The 25,910-nt window shown below is 44.7% G+C and overlaps 1 protein-coding gene and 1 non-coding gene across 2 annotated transcripts; both read right to left on the bottom strand.

Annotated features, from left to right (window-relative positions):
* Positions 1-358: 358 nt before the first annotated feature.
* Positions 359-15,577, bottom strand: RNF114 (ring finger protein 114). The gene is made up of 6 exons (XM_022597541.3): positions 15,405-15,577; positions 11,185-11,335; positions 8,993-9,099; positions 8,559-8,673; positions 2,924-3,031; positions 359-2,189 (listed from the first exon to the last, which is right to left on the bottom strand). The coding sequence occupies exons 1-6, from the start codon at positions 15,542-15,544 to the stop codon at positions 2,124-2,126; spliced, it is 687 nt and encodes a 228-aa protein (XP_022453249.1). The 5' UTR covers positions 15,545-15,577; the 3' UTR covers positions 359-2,123.
* LOC115803407 (small nucleolar RNA SNORA70) lies at positions 4,437-4,573 on the bottom strand. Its single transcript, XR_004024140.1, has one exon. It is a non-coding gene; the product is annotated as a small nucleolar RNA SNORA70 (small nucleolar RNA).
* Positions 15,578-25,910: the final 10,333 nt, after the last annotated feature.

The raw sequence follows: 25,910 nt of genomic DNA, 5'->3' as shown, positions 1-25,910 counted from the left end.
AGAACAGAAACACGCCCATGACCTCAGATGTTCACGTGCGGAACCCTCTGCTATGATGTTTCAGGGCTGCCGCTAAGGCACCTGAAGTCGTTTCATGGAACACAGCCACTTCTTGCCTCATGGGACCTCCCAACATGGGGGGCGAGGGGGGGGTTCGGCGGGGAAGGGGTTCGTTCTCCAGACAACACAGGCCCGGTGAAGCCAGCCGGCGAAGTGTCAGAGCTGAGATCAGAGCCAGATGGGACTCACTCATGACAGACAAGAACTTCCCCTTAAAAAGAGCAACAATCTTCCGGGAGCCCCCCAGACCCAGACTTCAGCAAATGGTGGTTAATGAAAACAGGCATTACAGCTTACCAGTTGGATAAATTATGAAATTTATTTATATTTCACCTTTTAAAAGCCAGAACATAACAAATGTCACTTTCTGGAAAGTCGTCTTATTAGAAATACATGAAGTGCACTTAATACAAGGAACTCAGTTTCTTGGTATCACCAGTGAGACCACCATCATCAGGTCCCGCAAATGAAGGTTTTGTCAAATTTCCCTCTAAACTTAGACTGAGATGAACTTCTTCCAGAAATTACAGTGAAGAATCTGACCATAACATTGGGGCCCTCCCAAGCAACAGCACATTAGAAAAAGTTACTTTGCCCCCAGAGGGCCCGTCTTTGCTGGGCCCTGGGCACGTGCAGCTCTCGCTGGCAGGGAGCGCAAGGCCCACAGCTCAGTGCACGGGCCCAGAGCCCCTTGTCATCTGAAACCTCAGCCACTGACCAGAAACAATGTCCATATTCAGACAAGAGATCTAACAAGGAAAAATGAACCTAGACCCAGATGCCTTTTGGTGGATCAGAAGCTCTGCTCCTACAGATTAGACAGCCCTTAGTCTCGTATTTATTAATATTCGTGAAACAGTCGAACTTCAGGCTTCCGAAGGTATTAGCAAAGCAAGTTTCCAGTGGACAGCTTCCATTACCAACTGCTCCCAGGAAGTGTGCTGTGCCTTCTGAACAGCGTGTCTTGTCAGAGACAGCAGTGGCGATACCAGATCTCCCCAACCCCTCCGCTTTAGAAGGCAGGTCTTCACACACCGACTTACATGTTGAAACCAGTTTTATAAGGAAACCATTCGTGATAGAAAAGCAACACACAGTTTAATCTAAATTACCAAATAAAAGAACTAGTATCCACTGGAGCCCCCAAACTTCTTATTCATTTGAGGACTCCTTTTTGTGCTTCAAGGACAGGAACATAAGCAGGCTCCCCAGTAGAGAAGCAAACATAACCAAGTCACCGGAAAATACTTCATTAGTTTGAAAATCAGAACCAAAAAGCTATGGCCCTCCCACCTCACTTAGCTGACCCTCCTCCCCACTTATGGATAAATGGAGTTTAACTTTCCTAAGCCAGAAACACTTACTTTCACTAAAAATATGTGGTTACACCTTTATCCTAAAAAGGCACCATGCAGGCATTTAAGATTGAACCAGTTAATCCTAAGGGTGTGCAGGAATGGTAGGAAAATATCACTAAGCAAAACTTCCAGCACCAGACCATGTTAAGTCCAGAACATTCACGCCAACAGGACGTGTGAAATGTTTCCCATGAGGTAACTCCAGCTTCTGGCAGCTGCTGCCAAGGACCAACTAACAGGAACTTGCACAGCACAGAAGGAGCTCCATCACTGATCAGATGCATTATTGCCAGAGCTCACACACCCCGGAGACAAGGAGAGGAGACGCTTGTCTCATCTGTGCTATTCATGACTCAGAAAAGGTCCTGGCTGGCTCAGAGGACCTGAGAGGTCAACATCGAACACGAGGCTCAAATGTGAAACAAGGACAGGTGGAGAAGCTGGGTTCCCTTCCAAAAAGGAGGCAGAAGCTGCAGGACGTGGCTGAGGAGCAAGACCAGACATGTGACAAGCAGGGTAAACAGTAGGGGAAAAGACCAAAGGAAAGGAGGGCTCTGATCTGGGGACCTGTTCCCCGTCGGAAGTGACCCTGTCCTAATACCACGGCTCACTTCCAGGTCTGTTGTACATTTAGGTGGAGGAGTCACACGTTTCCCGCGGAACATGTAATGGAAGCTCTGGAACACGAGCCCCAGCAGAGCCTGCTCACTGGTCGATGATGGAGCGCTGCAGCACCTGGTTCATCATGTCCTCCTCATCCACGTCGTAATCCTACGGGCAAAAAAGACGCTCGGCCTCAGCCAACTGTGCGCAGCTGCAAGAACTCACTTTCAGTTGGAGAAGCAGGGCATGTGAGCGGTGGCTCTGGAGAGGGGCCAGAGGCCAGGGGCCAGCTCCATGGTCTGCGATGCCGGCTGCATGACTCCGGGAAAGTGCTTGATCTCTCTGTGCCTTGGCTGCCTCATCCTGACGATGACCATGATGACGGCTCCCTCAGACGGAAGGGTGGGGACCAGAGAGCACCTGAGTGAAGCCTGGCACAGACCAAGCATTCAGACCTGGAGCGTTCCGAAGTAAAAGCAGCCTTTTCCATTCAATGAGGCAAAGCTATCTATTTGGGAATTGCAGCTGGCGTTGCTGGCTGCATTACCTGAGTCACACACCGCCTAGCTTGCAATTCCTTAGCAGAATCACTTCCATTACTTGCCTGGTTCCTGTGGGCACCTGAGCTTAAGCATCCTAAACCAGGTTCCATAACAGGTAGAAACCACATACTGAAGTGGACAAAAGTTTTGGAAAACATAAAATAAAAGCAAGCTTACTATATCTCAGTCTAGATGACTGGCCAGTTCATCTTCTTAAATACCACACAGCTGTCATTCCAGGAAGCCCATCACATCAGTGACAAAACTCACCAAGGGGGCCCCCAGTTCTCCAGGTAAGAGAAGGGAGGGAGCTGTGCCACCCCCCGGGGGAAGGAGTTAGAGCACAGGCTCCAGACTCACCACGAAAGTGTCGTAAGAAAACTGGTGCCGGCGCTGGATGTGCTCTATGAAGTTGGCGCTGCGGTAGTTAGGGTCTCCCCAGGGCATCGAGGCACATATCGGGCAAACCTTTCAATAAAGAAGCACGGTATCAGGTGCTGGATGTCTGAGCTGACATTAGCCCTCTGTGGCCTGTGTCCGGCCACCTTTCTTCCAGGACAGCTTTCCTGACCACCAGTCCAGGGCCTGGTCACATCTTCAAGTGCACATTCACATCCCAGAAGACCCTGTCAGTCTCCCACTCGAGTCAAAAGGCTTAGGCCATGATACCACCCATTTCTGATCCCCTGCTGAGGTGAGAACACTGTGTCAGCCTAGAAGGAGCCTAGACTACGACCTTCCAACCCAGCACACAAAATGATCTAAAAGCACAAAGAAAACCAAGGAAATGACAGATTAGCGACATCCCAAGGAAGTAAAACACAGCCTTATGTGCTACTTTTATAAAGTAAATGCTCAGATGAGGGGGCTCAGGCTAAAAAGCCTTCATACAAGAGGTTGATTTGGGCTTTGAAGAGCGGGACGTATTTGGAAAGACGAAGAGTACATGGCAAGAAGCCAATTAGTCTGGCTAGAATGGAAAATTCACGGCGAGGGGCAGAGAGGAGTTGGAGGGGGGGAAAAGCAGGCATAAGTGGTCTGGCTTGCCAACGGAACCCCACCATCTACAAGGAAGATATGTGACAAAGGGGGCTGACATAAGATAAATATGAAATGGTGAAGGAGCTAGGCAGGCGGCTGGCGCTGTGGAGGAGAGCATGATCAGAACCAGAGTCTGGGGAGGAGGCTTCCAAAGGGGAGGGCTGAAACACTGACATTTAAGGAGTTCTGCAGAAGGAGAGGGGCAGAACAGAGGACCAAGGGCTGAAGGAAGTGAGGCTTCAACAGAGACAAAATAATCAGAGGGATTTCAAGAAGCCAAAGGAGGGAAAAAAAAAGGACAAAAAATTAGGTTGCAGTACCAGATACCACAGAGTAGTTTAGCAATATCTATCAAAATTATGAGTGTACTTAACCTTTGACCAAATTAATCCATATCTAAGACTTTATTACTATTCTTTTTTTGTTAGGAAGTGGGATTCACTGATGGGCCTCGCTGAGGAAGGGACAGGGCCAAGGTCTCATGAGTGCCTCTGTCCAGGAGCCACGATTAGTGATGTATTTGACCCCAGAGCTATCTGGGATGAGCCACTTCTCAGCCGCCATGTCTTCAGATTCATCTGCATTAAACTTAGTAAATCCCCACTCCTTGGAGATGCAGATTTCCTGGCGGCCAGGGCGCCTGAACTTGGCCCTGCACAGGGCCTCAATCACATGCTCCTCGTTCTGCAGCTTGGTGTGGATGGGCATGATGACTTCGCCAACGGAAGACTCTGGCTACTGTGCCCGAGGGCCTTCCCAAGGCACCCTGTATACCTGTCTGGAGCCTAGACTGGGGACGGCCTGAGGCCAGACACGAAGGTCCACTGGAAAGGGCTGTCTCCAAGGTCCCTTAGGGCAACCCGTACAGGCAACAGGCTGCATATACACTACCGAGGAGGCTGCTCTCTGCAGCCACTGCACACCGGGCCCCCATGGGGAAAAGAGCACGGTCGGCTTAACTGGCTGCAGGCTAAGACTTTATTTTTCAGACATACGTAAATACAGGCAAAGGTATGTTAAAATCTATGACAGCCTTTACAAATGTACTATGAAAAACTTCAGAACTATAGGAAAGTAGATAATAGTTTGATAAACCATCCCTTATCCCCAACACCTAGATTTAAGTTTGGCATACTTACTTCAGCAAAAATGAAGCATTTAAAAATAAGACACAACAATTCACCCTTAACTGTTTCAGAACAGCCCTAAAAATATGTTTCCCTTTACAAATACAGTACTATTTATTATCTCACCCAACGATCAATTTTTTTAGTAGCATTTAATATCCAGTCTTTAATCAAATTTTCTGATACCGTCTGGAAGTAACCTTGACGTTTATCAATAAGGGACCAGTTAAATCATGGTACAGACAAGTAATGGAAAACTGAGGAGCTCATTAAAAAAGAATCAGATCTACATGTACTGATGTGGACAGATGTCAACAACACTGGTTACAGTGTGTAGAAATGCGCTGTCATTTGCATCCAAAGGGGGACAAAAAAGGAGGACGCACATGAATCATACATTTGAAAGGTAGAAATGTCACTGGATGACATAACTGTGTATTTTCCACACACACAGTTGAGCACTACTCAGAGGCCAATGAGCACCCGACAGAGGTGTCTCTGATGCTGTTAAGAGAGAACTGGTTTAGGAGCCAGGACACTGGGTTCCAGTACTGGTTCTGCACTAACCAGCTTCACAATGTGGGCAATCCACTTAACGTGGGTGGTACGCTGGTTTCTTATTCACTTCCAGAAATGAGTGCAGGGGAGACAGTGGTAGGAAATGAATTTGAGTAGCTCTATCATTTGATTTAACATCCGTTTTAGTTTTCATAATTACTAAAATAGTTGAGCTTACCTGGCTAACTTTAAAATGGAAAATGGGTAGTGGGAGCAGGTGGTGGTGTTTTGTGTCTGTGTCTAAGCTCATTTGCTCTTGCAATTAGTAATAGTTATTAAGAACCATAACTGAAACATCTTGAAGCAGCAGCTGAAAACCTGGCTTTGGGGTGTTTTTCATAGAACATACCATGCTTAGTGCAGACAAAGAATGTGCACCGAGCAGCTATTCTGGAATCATAGGGAAAGAAAATGTCTGGCCTCAGGCCATCCCCAGTCTAGGCTCCAGACAGTATACAGGGTGCCTTGGGAAGGCCCTCGGGCACAGTAGCCAGAGTCCACATTGGCGAAGTCATCATGCCCATCCACACCAAGCTGCAGAACGAGGAGCATGTGATTGAGGCCCTGTGCAGGGCCAAGTTCAGGTGCCCTGGCTGCCAGGAAATCTGCATCTCCAAGGAGTGGGGATTTACTAAGTTTAATGCAGATGAATCTGAAGACATGGCGGCTGAGAAGTGGCTCATCCCAGATGGCTCTGGGGTGTGATGGCCATTCCAGATTGGCATCTGCCTCAGAAACCTCAACACTCATCTATGTAATAAAGATACAGATCTCAGAAGGATGGGTATTAGTATCAAATGATGAGGCTGTTTATTTCTGAGAGAAAATAATCAGTTCTTTGTGACTGATCTCATGCAAGGTCGGCAGGCATGGTGTGGTGTTCTACTTTTACACTGGGTTTACTTCTATTATACAAAAATGACAAGTGGTAATACAATGCATTTCTCACATCCAAACATAAACTAAATTGCAAGAATATAAAAAATACTTGAATAACTGATGATATAGAGGGAACCAGGAGTCTAGGGGAAGGGGCCACAGTCCACTTCTTATACAAGGAACTGACTACATACAAACAAACAAATTTTAAAAATTGCAGCGAGGTGAGAGAAAACAAGGACTTAAGAAGACCAGCTGGGTCCATGGAGAATGTGATGCCAGCAGTGGACGCTGGACTCTAAAGGGATAAAGGAGAGAATACGGAAGAGACAGCAGCAGCTGACAAACCAAAGCCTGAAGGAAAAGAGAAACTGCAGGCTATATAGAGAAAACAGTGGATCAAATATTCCTCCCACCAATTAGACAGGGAAGATTGGGCATGTCTGAAGGAAAGCAAGTGTTAGGAGCGGGTAGAGAGAAAAGCTGAAGGTGACAGGAGAGGCATGGCGGGGAGAGGAAGCCTCAGGGGCAGGGCAAGGCCCTAGTCTCAGTCCTCTGCCTGGATCTGAGGATGTGGGCAGAGAAGAGGCAGACTTGCAAAGGAGCATCTTCCTCAGCACGAGGGAATGATAAGGACACAGAAGGAGGGGTGCACACTCAAGTGTTCACAGGAACCTGGCGGGAAAGGCAAACAAGCAAAGCAGGATGTCTGTGAGCCATCCCATCTAGAGGGGCCAGCACTACTCAGAGCCAGCCAACTCTTGCCGGAACTTCTCATTTCTCAAATGCGGAGTATCAAGACTGAGAAATCTGCTAATTTTTAAAGTTTGGGGAAATGAAAATGGGTATGGGCCAGACAGGCTGCCAGTCTGTGACCTCAGAGATAGATCAGAGAGCTCCTGAGACAGAACGAACAGAGAAGAAAGGAACACACACCTGGTACTTGGAACTTAGTGAAAAGCAGGACTCACCATTATCTGTGGAAAAGATGGGGATAGTTCATGCCAGGAACTTAATGAAAAGAGAGTGCCCAGAACAGCCACCAGACAGTGTGTGTGTGTGCCTAGCGGCAATAGGGCCTGGCTGAAAACAGGGTGCTCGCTGGGCCAAGCCAGCCCAGTTCCCTAGTTTGGGGAGTTGGGAAAAGCAGAGAGGGGGGGGTTCATCTGTGGAATCTGTCACAGCACAACATTAAGAGTCCAGGGAGCCCAGTGTAAAAAGTAGCTGTACTGACCAGAATTTGGACTTGGCAAGGAGTTCAATAGAGAAGATTCAAGGTATTCTCACACAGACCAGCTGAATCTTAAGATTTAAGACAGAAAAACACCGAGTGCCATCAGGCCTAATTCTACTAGCAAAAGCTCATGCAAATTCTCAAGTCTGTACACCATCTTTTACAGCAGTGGAGCTGAAGATCTGCTCATAAAACTAGCTACATAGTTCAACAGAAGCAGTGTGAGATAAATTGGAAAACAAACAAAACTATAGAGAAAGTTGTATTAAGACCTAGTCTGTCAATCACATTAAGAGGGAAGGGTAACACTGCTGAGATGTACCAAATTCAAACTTTTTTTTTTTAAAGAAAACTACATGTCAGCCTTGATATATAAATTAAATATCAAAGGACTGATAAGCACTTTCCTAATAACTTCATCTACATTCTCTTTCCCCACAACTATGAAGAAGCTACTCAAATGGCAGCTTTATGCAGACACCAGGGGATCCAAGTTAACATTACCAACAATGGGAACAACAAACATCACATGACCCGCCTGATGTATACCCGGAAGATGTAGCATCCCTGCTGGTAATCATGAAGAAACAGACAAACCCAAATTGAAGGACATTCTACAAAACAACTGGCCTGTCCTCTTTAAAAATGTCAAGGTCACGAAAGACAAAGAAAAACTGAGGACTAAAGAGACATGACACCTAAATATAACACACAGATCCAGGATTTTGGGGCCAGGGGAGATTGCTATGAAGGACAAAACAATTGTTAAAATTTAAACATGAATCCCAAAGTAGGTATTAGATTGTATCAATGTTACAATTCCTGAATGTGAAAATCAAACTCACAAAAAAATGTGGTTTTCTAAGAAGACATTTACTTCTTCTTAGGAGATATGTGCTGAAGTATTTAGGGACAAAGGGTCATGATATCTGTAACTTATTCTCAAATGGTTAGCATAAAATATGTATATAGAGTATAGTTAAGCAAATATGGTAAAATCTTATTAATCTGTGACGCTAGGTAAAGGGTACATAGAGTTCATTTAACTAACCCTGTAATTTTTCTGTTAAGTTTGACTATTTTTCCTCATAAAAATTCAAAAAACAACAACAAAAACCCACATAACAAAACAAAAAACTCAAAGAGTTACTCTTACCACAGATTTGGTGTCCGTGCTATGCAACAACCTGCAGTGTTCTACAAGTCCTTCTTGATCAAAATTCTTCTCGGGACAGTAAGGACAAGGGAAAGTATAACGGTTTGGGACATTTCTGGAAGATGAAAGGCAGGAAAAAAGAAGAAACCTCTCTGTGAGTAACTTTCCACATAATGTCAATCACTGTACCCTCCCAAAAGGAGCAAAGTTCACTCAATGTGTCATGACAGAGGTTCTGATGATCACTTATGCATCAGGTCAAATGACTGAAAATAACAGATCAGCTAATATTTGAAGTGAACATGAGAGCCCTTCTCCATACCCATCCCAAAACAAAACCTTACATCAGCTTTAGCCAGCATAACAATTATACCGCCACTTTCCAAAACTCGTGAAGAAAGACGTCCACCTAAGAGAGTGACAGAGTCATTTACCTTGGCTGAAGGGACACATCCTTGGTGGTGGCCTTCACACCTTCCATGATGTAATTCTGGTATTTGGAACAGGTAGCCACATGTGCACGGATCTTGGATAGGAAGAACTTAAGTAGGAAGAATCAGAGCCCACAAGTTAGTCAGGAACTTGTACCCAGTCCAACACAGTCCCAAAGTGAAGGCAAGATGAAAACTAGACCTATATCACCCTGGAAAACAATCTCACCAGACTTCTGGCTATGCTGATGGGACTGAAACTCTGACCGTTGCAGGGTTTCTGTTAATACCAAGGCTGATGTTTTACGTGACCAAACGAGGCTATCTGCCTCCACTCTAAAATCACTCGCAGAGAGGTCTGCTTTATTCATGATATGCTCTCTGCTCGCAGAGGCACTCCAAACCCAGTGAAGTTTTTAAAGTTTTCCACACTAGCACTTAAACTAATCTCCTTACGCAAGCCAAGAACCACATTCCATTATAAGTGCGGCAAAGAAAAGTGATGATTTACGTAAAAGGGATAAAGGCTAGTAATCCTAGTTAAACAATTATATCCTATCACCAGATTGTGATAAATGATCTTACAAAAAAAACCCAGAATCTGAATTCTATTTCTCTAATAAAATCTAGTCTTTGCAAGATGGAAAGAGAAAAGAAAACCCACAGAAGAGTGCTTCATCGCAGGTGATCTAAAAAGAAAGAAAAAGTGTAAGGAATGAAGAAAGAGGAGGTAAAGGGAAGATAAACATTTCTGGAGGTATAATACAATACAATCACTAATCTTTAAAATGAAGAAAATCAAAAGCATACAGAAATTTTTAAAAACTCATCATGCATACATAAAGAAAGATGAAGGTAACAGGAAACTTTATTTCAGTATCTTGAGTTTCTAAATCAAAAGAAACTACAAGGAAAAATATGTTTCAGTATTTGAGCTCTGGCTTACCATGATGCTTCTTTCTGTCTTATCTCCAGCTAAAGAACTTGACCTCAAGCTGTCTATCAAAGAGCTCCCAATTAAAAGGGACGGGAAAGAGCCCTACTCAGAACTGCAGCCACTGTGTACCCCTAGTGCTAAATCACTCTGAAAGGAAAGAAATGGTAAGGTATATCCATTTTATGGCTATCCATATTAAAGTGTTAGAGTAATGAAACTAAAATGCGAGGATTTCAAATAAGTCATTAAGTGGAAAAAAGTTTTCAAAAGTGAAAACTTGTAGAAATATATATTATAGTATGATCCTATTTTGTAGAAATCTCACACTTGTGTTTGTCAATGGGCAGAAAAATATCTTGCAGCCTTCTAAATTGAAGCATTTTTAAAGAGGTCAACTCTGGAGTGGGGAACAAGCCTACATTAGTTTATATTTTTGTGTTGTCTGGAATTAATAAAATCATAATGATTTAAAAACCAATAATGCTGTGTATATCTCTTTGAAAATAAAATGTTGTAACCTGTGCAGTTACAACAGATGTTAAGATAAATATTCTTGACTCTAATATGGTCACACAAAAGAGTATGGATGCATTTCAAATGTTAGATATTGCTATTATAATCAAATGACTTCATATTGACCTTTGCACTACAATTCCTCCTTGCCAAGTGCTAAAAAGTTGAACAAGTTTTATATCTTTAGTAATATACATTATAAAATTTCCCCTCAGGACTTCCCTGGTGTTCCAGTGGTTAAGACTCCGCGCTTCCACTGCAGGGGGCGCGGGTTCCATCCCTGGGGTTGGGAAACTAAGATCCTGCATGCCAGGTGTTATGGCCAAAAAAAAAAAAAAAAAATGTTCCCCTCAAACTCATTGCAGCAGGTAACTTTGAGTCACTGACTTCATTTTATATTTTAAAAAATTAAGAAATATCATTCATTATATTCTAATTAAAACTGTGTATGCTGCTTTGGGAAAATGGGTCTTTTGCAGGAAAAAACTGGGACAACTGATTTCTATGGCTTTCAAAGCTAAACTATGTAATATACTAAACCAATTCTTAAAGGAAAAAAACCCCCACCACAACCAATTAAGGTTACCAAAATGCAAACAGCACAGCCACTGCCACAGATAACCAGCATGCACACGTGCTGTTAGTCACTTAGTCACGCTCTAACTTCAGAAACGACGTGGCAACAGATCTACATTTTACCCATCTTATACAAAGACACTGACTCTTCCGTTTTACTTCCACATACATTTTTACGGCAGCCATGGCAAGAAGTCTCTGTGCTCTCAATCTGCCGCTCGAGCTCCACGGCTCGGACGCCAGGTGCCAGAGTGCTGCGACACACCCCACAGACAGGCTTCTTCGGCTTCAGACATTCCTGCAGGCATGCAGAGCAAAAGCTAGAACAAGACATACAGAGAACCTGCGTCATGCATCGTGGAGACAAGACAACAAAAATGGATAAACTTTTAAAATGACATCAATGAATAAAAAACAACTTGCTCCCTGCTCTTGATTCAAATACTGAGTCCTTCTGGGCAAGAAAAAGGGGGAGAGGGTGTTCCTTGCAACGAACACACAGGTCCAGCAACAGAAATAAATGCAAACTCCCATGACATGGCAGAAGGTGCTATGGCACAGTCTTCAGACCTTAGCCCCTGCCGCTGAGGGATCTTGGCGGGATCTCCTGAACTTCAGTTTCTCCTCTGTGAAGTGGAGATTGTAGTACCTACTTCTAGGATTGCTGGGAGGATGGATTATGCATAGCAGACTCTTACTACAATGTCTAGCACATATGAAATGCACCACAAACAGACGCGGCTATCATTAGAGGTGAATGCAAAGCACTATGGAAACACAAAGTCAAGGGCAACAGTTGTGACCCAAGAAGGACAGAGCTGGTAAGACTTCAGAGGCAGCATCCGCGAAAGAGCCTTAAAAGAAAGAGTTCAGTGGTACAGGAGGGGAAGAATATTCCAGGCCCTTAGACTTTTATTTCCTCAGATGCATCGTGAGTGTTTAACACCTTTCCTCATAAGCAGCAGGGAGCCAGGTGTTTAAAACAAGGTAGCAACCAGACCAAATTCAAGTTTTAGAAAAATAACTCTGGCGTTATCATGGACAATAGAGTTGCCGGTTTAAAAAAATTCTTAGATGAGGAAAGGCAGAAAAGACTTGATGTAGAAGCCAAACAGATGGCCAAAGGCAAGAAACCGTGAGGCAATAAAGAATTCAGGAAATGATTCAGGGGTAGAATCAGTAGGACTTGGTAATTTACTGAATTTGGAAAAGAAAAGAAGTCAAAGATGACCAACTTTCTGTCCGAAGCCTAGACAGGCGGTGATACTCAGATATGGTACAGAGAAGGAAGGAATAATAAAGCATGAAAATACCCTGGCTACATACTCAGCCTGACAGACAAGATAACAAAATCTGCCAGGAAGAACTCAGGACATATAATCAAAGGTAATCTGTGCATCTGACCATTTTTTACTGTCTCTAAAAATTTTCTTCCTTTTTGTTATTTAGCTAGATGTTAAATGCTGCTAGACAAAATTCTAAACCAGGATGGGAGAAAGTGAGGGGGTCTAATGATTCACAACCAAGGGCACAGTGGTGAACTAAACAAAATCCCTGTCATCATGATGCTTATATTCCAGAGTAGGGGAAAACACAAGTGTTAACTTCAGATAGTGATTAAATATATGAAGGAAATAAAACAAGGCAAAGAGATCAGCTGCGGGGGAAGGGGGTCATAGAAAGCTTCTTTAAAGGGGTAACAGTTGAGCTGAGACCTAAAATTATGAGGAGAGCCGCAAAGACGTGGATGAAAAGAGTTCCACAGAGATGACACCAAGTGCAAAGCGGGAACCAAAAGGTAGAAAGGAAGGTCTCTGAGGCCATGATGTGGTAGACCACGGGGAGAGGATAAGCGATGAGGTTAAAGAGGCAGATGGGGCCTTATGGCCATCACTTGTTGTACCTCTTCTCAAAGGCAGATCAATAGAGTAGCCAAGAGAGCACAGAAGATCCCAGAGAGCATAATGAAATCAAACCCAGCTTGTAGATAAAAGTGGCTCAAAGCCTCCCTTCAAGCATACACCAAGATTCAGCTCAGAGATCAATGTTCACAAGCCACTCTGTGCCTGAGTCATACCCGATGAACAAGCCTGCTTTTAAATGGCCCCTGTACCTTGGACTGGCTTTTAGTTTCCATTTCCTATTTATGGGCCTTTTTCTAGTTCAGCCTTCTAGATGCTCCACTTCCTGTTATAAGGCTACTTAGAAAATCCTTCTCTTGGGCACCTAGCCACCTGCCATTCTCCAGCTGTATTCCACTAAGTTGGAGGGGGATGTAAAATTCAAGGCTTGAAATAAAGTTTTATAAAGATCAATGCCCCACGCAGCCGGAGCTGCAGTGCTGCTCACTTCCAAGCACAAAAGTTAGCAAAAATCAACCAGGCAGAGCAAAAAGCACTTGGCTGGAGCTAAGGGAGACTTGGCTACCCTCACAGAGGTGTAGCCATCTGTCTTTAATCAGCACTGAGCTGATGAACACACGGAGCTAGTATGGTGAGTACAGAAAAGAGCCAAGGTTTGAATCCCAGTACTGCCCCCTGACCTCTGACCTAGGAAAGGTCCATCTGGCTCAAGGAAACCTCAAATTTTGCTTCTCTTCAGGTGGCAAATTGTGCTGGGTCAATCCTCTTTATAAATGTTAATTGTAAATGAAATCCACTGAATTAATCCAAAATTGGGTAAACATAATAATGAGGACTGATCCAAGGAAAAGAGGACTCAACCAGTAAGCTACCTAGGCTCCACTTCAACTTTCACAAAGTTTGCTTCCACCACTAATTCCTTAGTTCATTCGTTCCTTACTTGATCACTCCCCCTGTCCCCACCCCAGGTTTGATCTCTATAATACCTTCCCATTGCACAATGAGTTTTGACAAAAGTTTGAGCATTGTTAGTACTTATTTATCATCAATTCACTGGACTGTGAACTCCGAGGGCAGAATCACCTTGTTTCCTACTGTGCCCCCAAATCTGGCACATGGTGAGCACACAAATATTTTAGCCAGCTGAACATAAGATTGGAAGATGGTTGCTCAGACACTACGCTGGGCACTTGGGACAGAAAGAGGCGCAAAACAGACAAGATCACTACCCTCATGATCCCTAAGTTTTGCTCTGTGCAAGGATGGAGAAAGAAGCCCCAGGAAAGAAGCAGGGAGGTAATTTAAATGGGGATGGTGACAAGGGAGGTAACTTAAACTGGGACTTGAAGTCTGGAAAGGATCTGGGATAGAGACAGGGGAGGTGCAAATGGGGCAAGAAGAGTTCCAGGCTAATTGAACTGCAAACAGGAACAGCCTGAAGCTAGAAAGAGCTTGGTGCACTTGAAGAAGCAAAAAGCAGTCAGTGTGCCTCAAGAGCCCTTGCCAGGTGCCAACTGTTCTCTGAACTGGCAAACAGACACCTGCAGTCCATCTGGGGAGAGTAGACAATGGTGAACCTGCCCTAAGTGAGCCTCAGTGCCCTCACCTGCAAGATGGCCTCCAACCCTCTTCCCCTGCCGTAGTGCTGCAGAAATAAGAATGCCCATGAGGTCCAGTAGGTGCCTATTGTGCCTACTGACCAACAGAGGGGTCCTAAGACCAATACCAAGATGATGCCCGTGACGAGCACTGGGGAAGGCCACAGAGGAAACTCCAACTCCCAGTAGCAAGAGGAAGGTAGCCACATTCTCTACAGTTCTTTCAACTTAAGCGTCTGATGTGTGTCTGATGGAGCAAGGCTTAGATTCAAACCCAGCCAACCTCAAAGCACCTACCCCAGAACCTATACTGGACATTTTCACACACATCTCCTTCAGTCGTCATAAGCAGTCTATTAGCAATATGGAGGCTTTATAATTTCAAATACAATGAAACAAACCTCGTACCCAAGTAGGAATGCTAACAATCCCTATCTGCCAACTCCCCACCTCTTTCACAGTGAAGGGCAGACTGGTCAGATCGACATCAAGACTTCCCTTTTGTTCTTTTGGTCTAGTCCGGCGTTTCCCCAACTGTAGTGAACATTAGCATTACTTGGCACAGCTAGACACATGACGCCATACACAGTGTACTTCAGGGGCCACGTACAGACTATTTAAGGGAAACTGACTCCCCAAGAGCCGACTTTAGACCCTACCAAACCCCCAGCAGGGTGCGACTCCACCATCGCGCGTGGGAAGGAGCCTGGTAGGCTGCCTGTAACACAGCAGGCGCTCAACAGAAGAGCGGGATACTTGGGAGTAAGCAGGGCGGAAGAGAAGACCACCCCGCCAACTTCCACGGGCCTCCAGGAACTCCATGTCCTCCCGCTCCCTCCTCGAGACCCTCCCTGCCGAGGCCTCGCTCCTCGGCTCCATTTTCCTCCCAGTGAGGCGCCCCCACGACCGGCCCCTGACCCTCCACTTACACGTGTCCACAGGGCACCTGCACCGGCTTCTCGTACACCTCTAGGCACACGGGACATGTGAAGCGGCCCAGGGGGTCCGCCTCCGCCGCCGGCCCTGCCAGCTGCGAACCACCATCACGGTCCGGCAGTTGCGCCGCCATCTTGCCGCCGCTGAGCGCAGGGCAACGGCGGCCGAGAAGCAGGAGCGCGCGGGGGAGGGGCTAGGGCGGGGCTTATGAAACGTGCGTCGGGCTGGGGGCGTGACTCACGGAACGTACGTCGGGCTGGGGGCGTGACTTATGGAACTTGCGTCGGGCTGGGGGCGGGGCTAGTGTGTGGGCAGCACCTCCTGGCCTCTCTGACAGGAGGGAGGGAGGGAAATCTGGAAAATGTGGAGCCAGATCCAGAGACTGGCTTTGTGAAACAGGCTTTGTGCTCCAGCCACTGCTTCCCAAATTTAAATCGTTATTACTATTACTTAAAATTTACTTATGCACTATTACTGAATCTTTCTCTTCAATCGAGTTGTTCTTTTTTTAAACTTCAGCAAACAAATTTTAAAGGGAGATCTGTTATCACTCCCAAACTACAAATAGAAAATCAGTATCACATTTCTACAGGACACTGGAAAAATACAATGGAAACAATACAATCTTATAAATTCATGCTGGATACTGTTGCCGCTGAAAAGGGAGATTAAGCATGAGTAGAGAGGTGCTGAAGACAGACTACCACCACACTGAGACTTCCTAGTGAAAGCAGAAGTAATCTCTATCTCCCTTAGAGTCAAACTATTTAAAATTGTGTCCACATGCCTCCTGGCCATGGGGTCCAGCTCTAGCTCTGTATAAGATGGGGAGCCTCGGGTTTGAAGAGAGAGACTAAACCTCAATCCTGAAAGGAGCAGGCCTAAAACCCAGATGTTTTGAATCTCAACTTTCTCCACTTTTCACTGCGCCAAATTGGCTCTTGTATGTAGCCCACTTAACAAAAGCTACATCTTTTTAAAAGGCAGGCTCTGCTAACAAGTCTGTGTGGTTTTCTTAACCAGGAAAGTCAATGATCAATTAAACTCCACCCTGAAAGGCCACAAAGCCCTCACAGTAAGGAGTCTCCACAGGACAAATAAACCACGTTTGCTAAGCCAGATTAATTGAATGCAAATTTGCGCCTCATTTGTCCCATTCTCAGTCCTCTGAGTTGATTTTGCTTGACCTGCTGGCAGCAGGAGGATTATTTTTAGCTTGCCATGTGGGCATCTTTTCACAAACGAATAACCTGGCAGGTAGGCAGCAACCCTAGAGGGCCAATGCTTATGTTTTACCATTTCTTTTTCTTGTTCCTATGCCAGGCACCTGTGCATCTGACCTCTTCCCAGCCAAAAGTGCCCTTTCTCCTCTCCAGGGATGGGGGTGCTTTAGTGGGGGCAGAGGTGTGTTGTGGGTATTTATAAGCCTTTGTGTTGGCTTTGTAGCTGCCACCAGACCCTGTGCTGAGAGTGGGGAGGACGGTGAGGGCAGGGGAGTCCCAGACCCGGGCTTCAAATCCACTGAGTGCCTCCAGTTTGGGCTCTTGAAACGAACTTTCCATGAGCTCGTACACTTAGTCACAGAGACAGGAGGACAGGATTGAAATAATACTATATTAATAGTGAACTTTTTGTGTGCTTATTATTCTAAGCACTTTACATGAATGAATCCTCAGAGCAAGCTGTGACTTAGGTTCTACCACTCACATTTTACAACTATGCAAATCGAAGCACAGAGAGATTAAATTACCTTTTAACACAGATGGAAAACCGGAGTGAGGATTTGAACCCATGCAGTCTGGCTTTGGTACCTGTGCATTTAAGAGTGCCAGTCGTTCTCAAACTCTTACGTGCATCAGAGTCACCCGGAGGGCTTCTGAAAACAAGATTTGCTGGGGCAGATCCCCAGAGTTCCTGATTCGGCAGGTCAGTAAATCTAGGGTGTGGCCTGAGGATTTGCATTTCTAACATTTTTTCCAGGTGATGCAGCCACTGCCGGACAGGACTGTACTTTAAGAACCACTAACCTACATTATACCCCCCCACCCCCCACCCCCGGCCCCCAACCCCAGCCCCGGTCAATGCTGAGACTAGACTGTGCAATATCCCTTCCTGTTTTTTCTGGGCATTCTCCGTGAAAATGTCCCCACTCTCCCTTTCTTAGCTTGCAAATGTATTGCCAGCCCTCCCTCATTCCCCACAATCACACTGGCTGTTTTTCAAAAACAATGAACCTAATAATGTGTGTCAAATGAATGGATCTTTCTCCTCCCATTTTCCCTTAATGTTCTTGAGGAAAATGTTTCCCACAATCATCTCTTCCTCTTTAGTTTTTGGCAGCCTCTCTCAGATGCCCTACATCATCTAAGACCCTCTTGGGGTTCTGATGAGAGCCTGGAGTGGGGAAGGGGTCCTGCTCAAAGGCTTCGCAAACTTGATTTTTACTGCCAAGGGAGACTCATTCATTCAGGCAACAAAGAGTCCCTGTGGGCCTACTGTGTGCTGGGCCCTCCAGTGCCGGGGATATGGTGTGAGGGAGAAAGACATGGTCTCTAATAGGCAGTGAGGTAGGCGGGTGGTGACAGATGGTTTAAAAAATTATTCAACCTAATAGTGATCCTAAGGGAAATCTGCTCCTGTAATCTTTTGTTATGCCATGATCCAGTCCCACCATGCCCACACTTCTTGCCCACAGAAACTGTGACATAGTGTGTGTTGCTTAAGCTGCTAAGCTTGTGGTCTTTTGTTATACAGCAACGAATAACTAATACAACCTCTTCGTGGGCGATTTGCCTATAATTATCCAATTTACAAGAGCACACGTCTTTTGATTTATCTTTTCTATTTTTAGGACTTTCTCCCACAGACTCGCATCATCCAATACTGTGGCTATTTACATTTAAAAATTTAAATTAAAAAACAAAATTAAAAATTCAATTCTTCAGTCTCACTAGTCATATTTTTAGAGCTCAATAGCCCACGTAGCTAGTGGTTATGTACTGGACACAGCAGATAGAGGACATTTCCGTCATCACAGAAAGTTCTGTGGATGGTGCTGCTATAGACCAACTCACACTGGCATGTAGGAAAGATACATACACACAAATGTCCAGGACAGCATTGGTCATAATAGCAAAGTGATTAATACAACAGATATAATTACTGGTATGTTAACTCCATGAGGAAAGGGATTTTTGCCCATTTTGTTTACTACTGTATATTCAGCTTCTAAAACAGTACCTAGAGCATGGTAGGTAACTCCATAAGTATTCGTTAAATGAATATACAGCTGATAAGGAATGATGTTTGAAATATAGTTTTGATTAAAATAACACCAAGATGCTGAGTAATGCAAATAATATGTTTGTGTATGATGAATAGATGTCTCTGGGAGGTAGGGTGACCAACTATCCCAATTTGCCTGGGGCTGAGGGGTTTCCCAGGATGTGAGGCTTTCAGCGCTAAAGCTGGGAAAGTCCCAGGCAGAGCAGGATGAGTTGATTACCCTACTGGAAGGATTCCAGAGAATCTAGTACAAGTGGCTATTATCAGGAAGTGAAACTGAGGGCCTGGGGCCTAGGTTCTGGGCCTGGAGAAGGACTTACTTGTCATTCTCTTCCCTATTGTATTGTCTAAACTTTTCTCTCAAGTTCATGCATTACTTTTTGTTTTGTTTTGTTTTTGTTTTTGTTTTGCGGTACGCGGGCCTCTCACTGTTGTGGCCTCTCCCATTGCGGAGCACAGACTCCAGACACGCAGGCTCAGCGGCCATGGCTCACAGGCCCAGCCGCTCCACGGCATGTGGGATCTTCCCAGACCGGGGCACGAACCCGTGTCCCCTGCATTGGCAGGAGGACTCTCAACCACTGCACCACCAGGGAAGCCCCATGCATTACTTTTTAAGTAAAAAAATAAACGATGGTGCATTAGGCCCTGTGGGAGAATAGTTGAGATGAATTAGACATGACCCCAGCCCTCAAATCAAGAAACCCTGAGTCCTCTCAGCCTCAGGTCACTTTTAAAATTTATTACTATGCTTATCTAAAGTAGGAAGAATTTACACCATTATGCATTTCTACATTTATTAATGTATGGGTAGATAATTTCATCCAGTTCTTCAAGACTGCCAAACTGGGGACTTCCCTGGTGGCGCGGTGGTTAAGAAACCGCCTGCCAATGCAGGGGACACAGGTTCGATCCCTGGTCCAGGAAGATCCCACATGCCGCGGAGCAACTAAGCCCGTGCGCCACAACTACCGAGCCTGCGCTCTAGAGCCCATGAGCCACAACTACTGAGCCCACGTGCCGCAACTACTGAAGCCCGCAAACCCTAGAGCCTGTGCTCCGCAACAAGAGAAGCCACCGTAATGAGAAGACCCTGCACCGCAATGAAGAGTAGCCCCCGCACGCCGCAACTAGAGAAAGCCCGTGCGCAGCGACGAAGACCCAAAAATAAATAAAACTAAATTTTTTTTTTTTTTTTGCGGTACGCGGGCCTCTCACTGTTGTGACCTCTCCCGTTGTGGAGCACAGGCTCTGGAAGTGGAGGCTCTGAAGTGGAGGCTCTGAAGTGGAGGCTCAGCAGCCATGGCTCACGGGCCCAGCCGCTCTGCGGCATGTGGGACCTTCCTGGACCAGGATACGAACCCATATCCCCTGCATCGGCAGGCGGACTCTCAACCACTGCGCCACTAGGGAAGCCCTAAAATTAAACCTTAAAAAAAAAAAAAAAAAAAAGATTACCAAACTGGTAAGAGAGCCAGGAGGAATTCCCATCTGAACCACTAGGGGGCGTAGGAGTATCTCACAGGCTCACCTGGCCTGGCTCAACTAGGTGATCATGGCTTCCCTTGTTCTTTACAGTTCCTTAAATGTTTACTGCCCCTACCTGTATGGCTTACTGTACTTAGCATGGAAGTAAAAACCAAAAAGAAAAAGAAAAAAAAAGACTGGGGAAAAAAAGGACATAGTCTCGGATTGCAAGGAGTTTTAACATGAGTGACACTGGCATGTAAATGTCTATTTAGGGACTTCCCTGGTAGCGCGGTGGTTAAGAATCCACCTGCCAACGCAGGGGACACGGGTTCGAGCCTTGGTCTGGGAAGATCCCACATGCTGCGGAGCAACTAAGCCCGCGTGCCACAACTACTGAAGCCTGTGCGCCTAGAACCCGTGCTCTGCAACAAAAGAAACCACTGCAATGAGAATCCCGCGCACCACAACGAAGAGTAGCCCCCGCTCGCCGCAACTAGAGAAAGCCCGTGCACAGCAACGAAGACCCAATGCAGCCAAAAACAAATAAATAAATAAATAATAAATAAATGTCTATTTAACCAATAACTTCTAGGTGTCAGGTATCCTGATAGGTGTTGGAATTATGGCAGAGAATGATTTGGATATAAACAGGAAAGACACGGGGGATGACCACGTAAAAAGGCTGCTTCCAGAAAATTGCAGTTCATCAGTCACTCCACCAGCTCATTGCTTTTGCACAGCATTTTACAATTTGTATTATATCAAGGGTCAGCAAGATCTGATAAGAACTAAAACTGAATATTATGGTTGCTCCTGGTAATGTCTAATCTACTTTCTGTCCTTTGGTTGTTTTTTTTTTTTTGGCTGCGTTGGGTCTTCGTTGCTGTGCGCTGGCTTTCTCTAATTGCGGCGAGCAGGGGCTACTCTTCATTGTGGTGCACAGGCTTATTGCGGTGGCCTCTCGTTGCGGAGCATGGGCTATAGGCGCACGGGCTTCAGTAATTGCAGCACATGGGCTCTGTAGTTGCGGCACGCGGACTCTAGAGCATGGGCTCAGTAGCTGTGGTGCATGGGCTTTGTTGCTCTGCAGCATGTGGGATCTTCCCAGACCAGGGATTGAACCCATGTCCCCTGCAATGTCAGGCAGACTCTCAACCACTGTGCCACCAGGGAAGTCCCTGTCTCTTTGAATTTGCCTACAATAGGCATTTCATGTAAGTGCAATCACATGATATTTGTCCTTCTGTGACTGGCTTCTTTCACTTAGCATAATGTTTTCAAGGTTAATCCATGGTGTAGCATGCGTCTAAACTTCATTCCTTTTAATGGCTGAATAATATTCCATTGTGTGGATATACCATATTTTGTATATCCACTCATCTGTTGATGGACACTTGGGTTGTTTTCACCTTTTGGCTATTGTGAATAATACTGCTATGAATATTAGTGTACAATATTCTGCTCAAGTCCATGTTTTCAATTATTTTGGGTATATACCTAGGACTAGAATTGCTAGGTCACATGGTAATTCTTTTTAACTTTTCAAGAACTACCAAACTGTTTTCCACAGCAGCTGCACCATTTTTCATTCCAACCAGCAAGGTACAAGTTTTCCAGTTTCTCCACATCCTTGCTAACGCTTGTTATTTTTCTTTTTTTTTTTTTTAATTATAGCCATCCTAGTAGGTGTGAAGTTGTATCTCATTGTGGTTTTGATTTGCATTCCCTAATGGCTAATGATGTTGAGTGTCTTTTCATGTGCTTATTAGCCATTTGTCTGTATTCTTTGGAGAAATATCTATTCCAAATATCTATTCCAGTCTTTTGTCCATTTTTAAATTGGGTTGTCTTTTTTTTTTTGTCCACGCCCTGCATCATGTGGGATCTTAGTTCCCCAACCAGGGATCAAACCTGTGCCCCCTGCAGTGGAAGCTCGGAGTCTTAACCACTGGACCACCAGGGAAGTCCCTAAATTGAATTGTCTTTTTGTTGTTGAATTGTAGGAGTTCTTTTTTTTTTTTTAGGAGTTCTTTATATATTTTGGATATTATAAATTCTACTCTTCTGAACAGCATAAATGCAAGGTGCCCAGGATTGAGCAGAATGACATCAAACACAACCACATTGCCCAAACATCTGAGGCCTACTGTACACCCCAGCCTAGCAAGCCCCATGAGTCTGAGTCAAAAATAATCCTAGCTAGCTTGTGTTGAACTATCACTCCGCACTGGCACCTGTATTAGCTCATTCAATCCTTGGGGGTAGTTAGTTCTATTAACCCCATTTTGCTGATAAGGAAACTGAGGCCCAGTGAGGTAACTAGCTTGTCCAAAGTCACATATAGTTGGAAATTGGCAGAACTGGGATCTGAACTCAGGCCTTTTGGCTTCTTTTCACAAGTCCCATTATTCTTTTGGCACTTCCTTACTTTCCGGCTCAATAAGATGTGCCAGCCCCACATTGTAATTTCCCTGCCCCAGCTCTGACAATCAGTTGTTTCTCCAAGGCTTGGTTCATTTTAGTGGAGAATGGTATTTAGAAAGCAAGATATGGGTGGTCAGTGCTTATTGCTACAGTGGTGTCATTTCTTTCTTTCTTTCTTTTTTTTTTGCCATATCGCATGGCTTGTGGGATCTTAGCTCCCCAACCAGGGATGGAACCTGTGCCCCTGCAGTGGGACCAGGGAGTCCTAATCACTGGACCGCCAGGGAATTCCCCCCACCTTTTTTTTTTCTAACAGTGGTGTCATTTCTCATAGGCTCACTCAGTAGACAGAACTAGGAAGTTTATCTACATATAGTGTTTATAATTGCAAAAATTCACTTAAAAATCTGGACTTTTAGCTCCTCTTCAGAAACCTGAATCTCTGATCATGATCAGCTGGGAAATTGGCAACAATCAGCTGGAGGATGGTAGGGGTTCAATAATTTTCGTTTTCTCACTGAAGTATTTATTGAATGCCTACTGTGAGCCAGGTACTATGTTGTATTACATTACTACTAATTTCTGGTACTATATAGTATGAGATGATAGTACTCTAGTACTAGTTATGCCTACCTTATATGCTTGTAGGCAGTTGAGTTTCAATTTCCAGTCCTTACTTTTTATTGCTTTCTTCGCTCCAGCTGGAAGGAAAGCTGGACATGCTTACATGTTCAAGTTACTCAAAGCCCAGTGCAAATGCCACCTCCTCCTTGAGGCTGTCCCCAATTTGCCATCTCAGATGTCACTTCTCCATTCTCTAAGCTCTCTATCCCTCTCATAACATTCGCCACCTTCTATCCTGAATCACTGGTTTTTAGTTCATCCGACTCCTAATTTATTAATATTCTCTCATTTTAAAAATAGCTATTTATTTGGCTGTGCCAGGTCTTAGTTGTGGCAGGCGGGCTCCTTAGTTGTGGCATGCAAACTCTTAGTTGTGGCATGCATGTGGGATCTAGTTCCCTGACCAGGGATTGAACCCGGGCCCCCTGCATTGGGAGTGTGGAGTCTTAACCACTGTGCCAGCAGGGAAGTCCCTTAATATTCTCTTTCTGATAAGGAGGCTGTATGCTCCTTGAGGGCAAGGGCTGTATCTGTCTTGCTTGTGTCTGTCTCTGTCCCTTAAATCGAACATCAATCCTGGCACATTGTAGGTATTCAATGAAAATTTCAGTTGGAAACAAATGCTCTCTAATGGGTGTGCTACTAGTAGTAGTGTAGTATGGCAGGTAGTAGTAATATAATTGTGAGCAAAACAGGTATACTAGTTTTGTCCTCACAGAGCTAACTGACTTCTAGGGGAGAAAGATATTAATAAAAATCATATAATATGTATTTGTAGAATGATATAAAAAACATGATCTGTATTTGCATTATTGTCCACAGTTGGCTTCATACATATGCATACATACAAACGCACCCTTAGAAAATATATAGTATCAGTTGATGTTTTGTTTTCCATTTCAGGGTATGTCTCTCTTTTTTCCTTCCAAAATATGTCTTGCAGAGTTATGTAGGTTTACATTATCCTTTTTAAGTGATACACAGTAGTCATTAGTATGGCTACACCATTCCCTTGATGGACATTTAGAATGTTTCTGGGTTTTGTTTTTGCATTACAAACAATGATGCAACAGGTCTCCTTGTGCACTTATGCTTTTTCTCTGGTAGATTACAATAAATCAAATTGATGGGTCATAGGCTTGCTTTTATTTATATATTTATTTATTTTGCGGTACGCGGGCCTCTCACTGTTGTGGCCTCTCTCGTTGCGGGGCACAGGCTCCGGACGCGCAGGCTCAGCGGCCAGGGCTCACGGGCACAGCCGCTCCACGGCATGTGGGATCTTCCCGGACTGGGGCACGAACCCGCGTCCCCTGCATTGGCAGGCGGACTCTCAACCACTGCACCACCAGGGAAGCCCCATTGCTTTTTTTTTTTTCATTTTTTGCTCTACACGTCTGTGTCATTAGAATTCATGCATTACTTTTGTGATTTAAAAAAAAAACACTAAAAAATAGAAAGAAGTAGGTAGATGGTTCATGTTGTTGGCTTTTAGAAAGTAGAGGTGCCTAATCATTGTTACATGACTGTTACATAATCTGCTAATCATTATGTAATAAAATCTGAAAAGGATGCTCCCGTGATTCCATGTCACCAAGCAGAGAACTCTCAGACCTCCAGCCCTGTCTAAAAGATGAGAAACATGGCTCCCTTCAGAGACTTTGGTATTTTTCTGATACAAAATGTCACCGAGAATCAATGGCCAGGGTTTCCTACCGGTAAAGCCTTCTTAAAAATCTGTTTTCTTTTTTGCTGTCACAGAACCACAGAGCTGGAAGGGACTTATTAGCAGCCTCATGCAGTCTTATAACAGTTTCCAAAGGACAGTTTTGAGTTGTTGCAAAGGCAGAGGGGTTGTGTAGGACAGTTTTTCTCAGCTGGAATTCCTGTAAACACCATCACCTTACAGGTGATTAAGAGAGAAGCTTAAACATGAGCTGATAATAGCTGAAGTATACGAAGACCTTAAGTGATGCTCAGACAGCAACAACTAAATACAGTAATTGCTGCTGTTTGAATAGCTGGTTGCTGGTTCTCCAAATGCTCTCCCATGTATTATGTCATTGACTCCTGAGACAAGACCCACTGACTTTAGCTGGGGACCCCAAGGCTGAGAGAGAATCCTGCAATCAAGCAACATCTGTTGGGCACCTTCTGATCATGTGCAGAGCTCAAAGGAAACACAGATAAATAAGAAGCTCCAGGTCTTGTGGGGGGTGTCAGGTTTAAGCATATATATATATATATATATATGTATGTATGTATATATATGTATATATATATACATACATATATATATGTATATATACTTATTTATAGTAAGAGCTGAGAAAAAATATTGAAAGACAGTGTTATGGGGTGGGAAACCAGAGGAAGGTGGGTCTTTGCCTGGAGAAATCAGAGAAAGCTTCAGAAAGGATGTGCGGACAGAACTGGGGCTGGAAGCCAAGAAAACAAGGAAGGGAAGAGGCGAAAGGAAGAACATTCAAACCCAGGAAACAGCATATAGAGGCATAGAGGCTAGAGGGGAGGAAGAGTATGGTAGGTACAGACAGCCAAGACCATGTTGGAGAAAGAGAACTTGGCATGGAGTGGGCTCTGAGTCTGGGGTAAGTTAGAGAGATAGAATGAGTGGTTCAATGGTAAATATGTTCAACAAAGTCTTGAGTATGTGCTAGGCACTTTGCAAGCACTAG

This window comes from Delphinapterus leucas, chromosome 15, assembly GCF_059928025.1.
Source record: "Delphinapterus leucas isolate spDelLeu-1000000601 "Yukka" chromosome 15, BTC_Dleu_Yukka2, whole genome shotgun sequence".
Classification (NCBI taxonomy): domain Eukaryota; kingdom Metazoa; phylum Chordata; class Mammalia; order Artiodactyla; family Monodontidae; genus Delphinapterus; species Delphinapterus leucas.
Note: the sequence above shows the minus strand (reverse complement) of the source record. Positions and strands in the feature narration are given on the sequence as shown.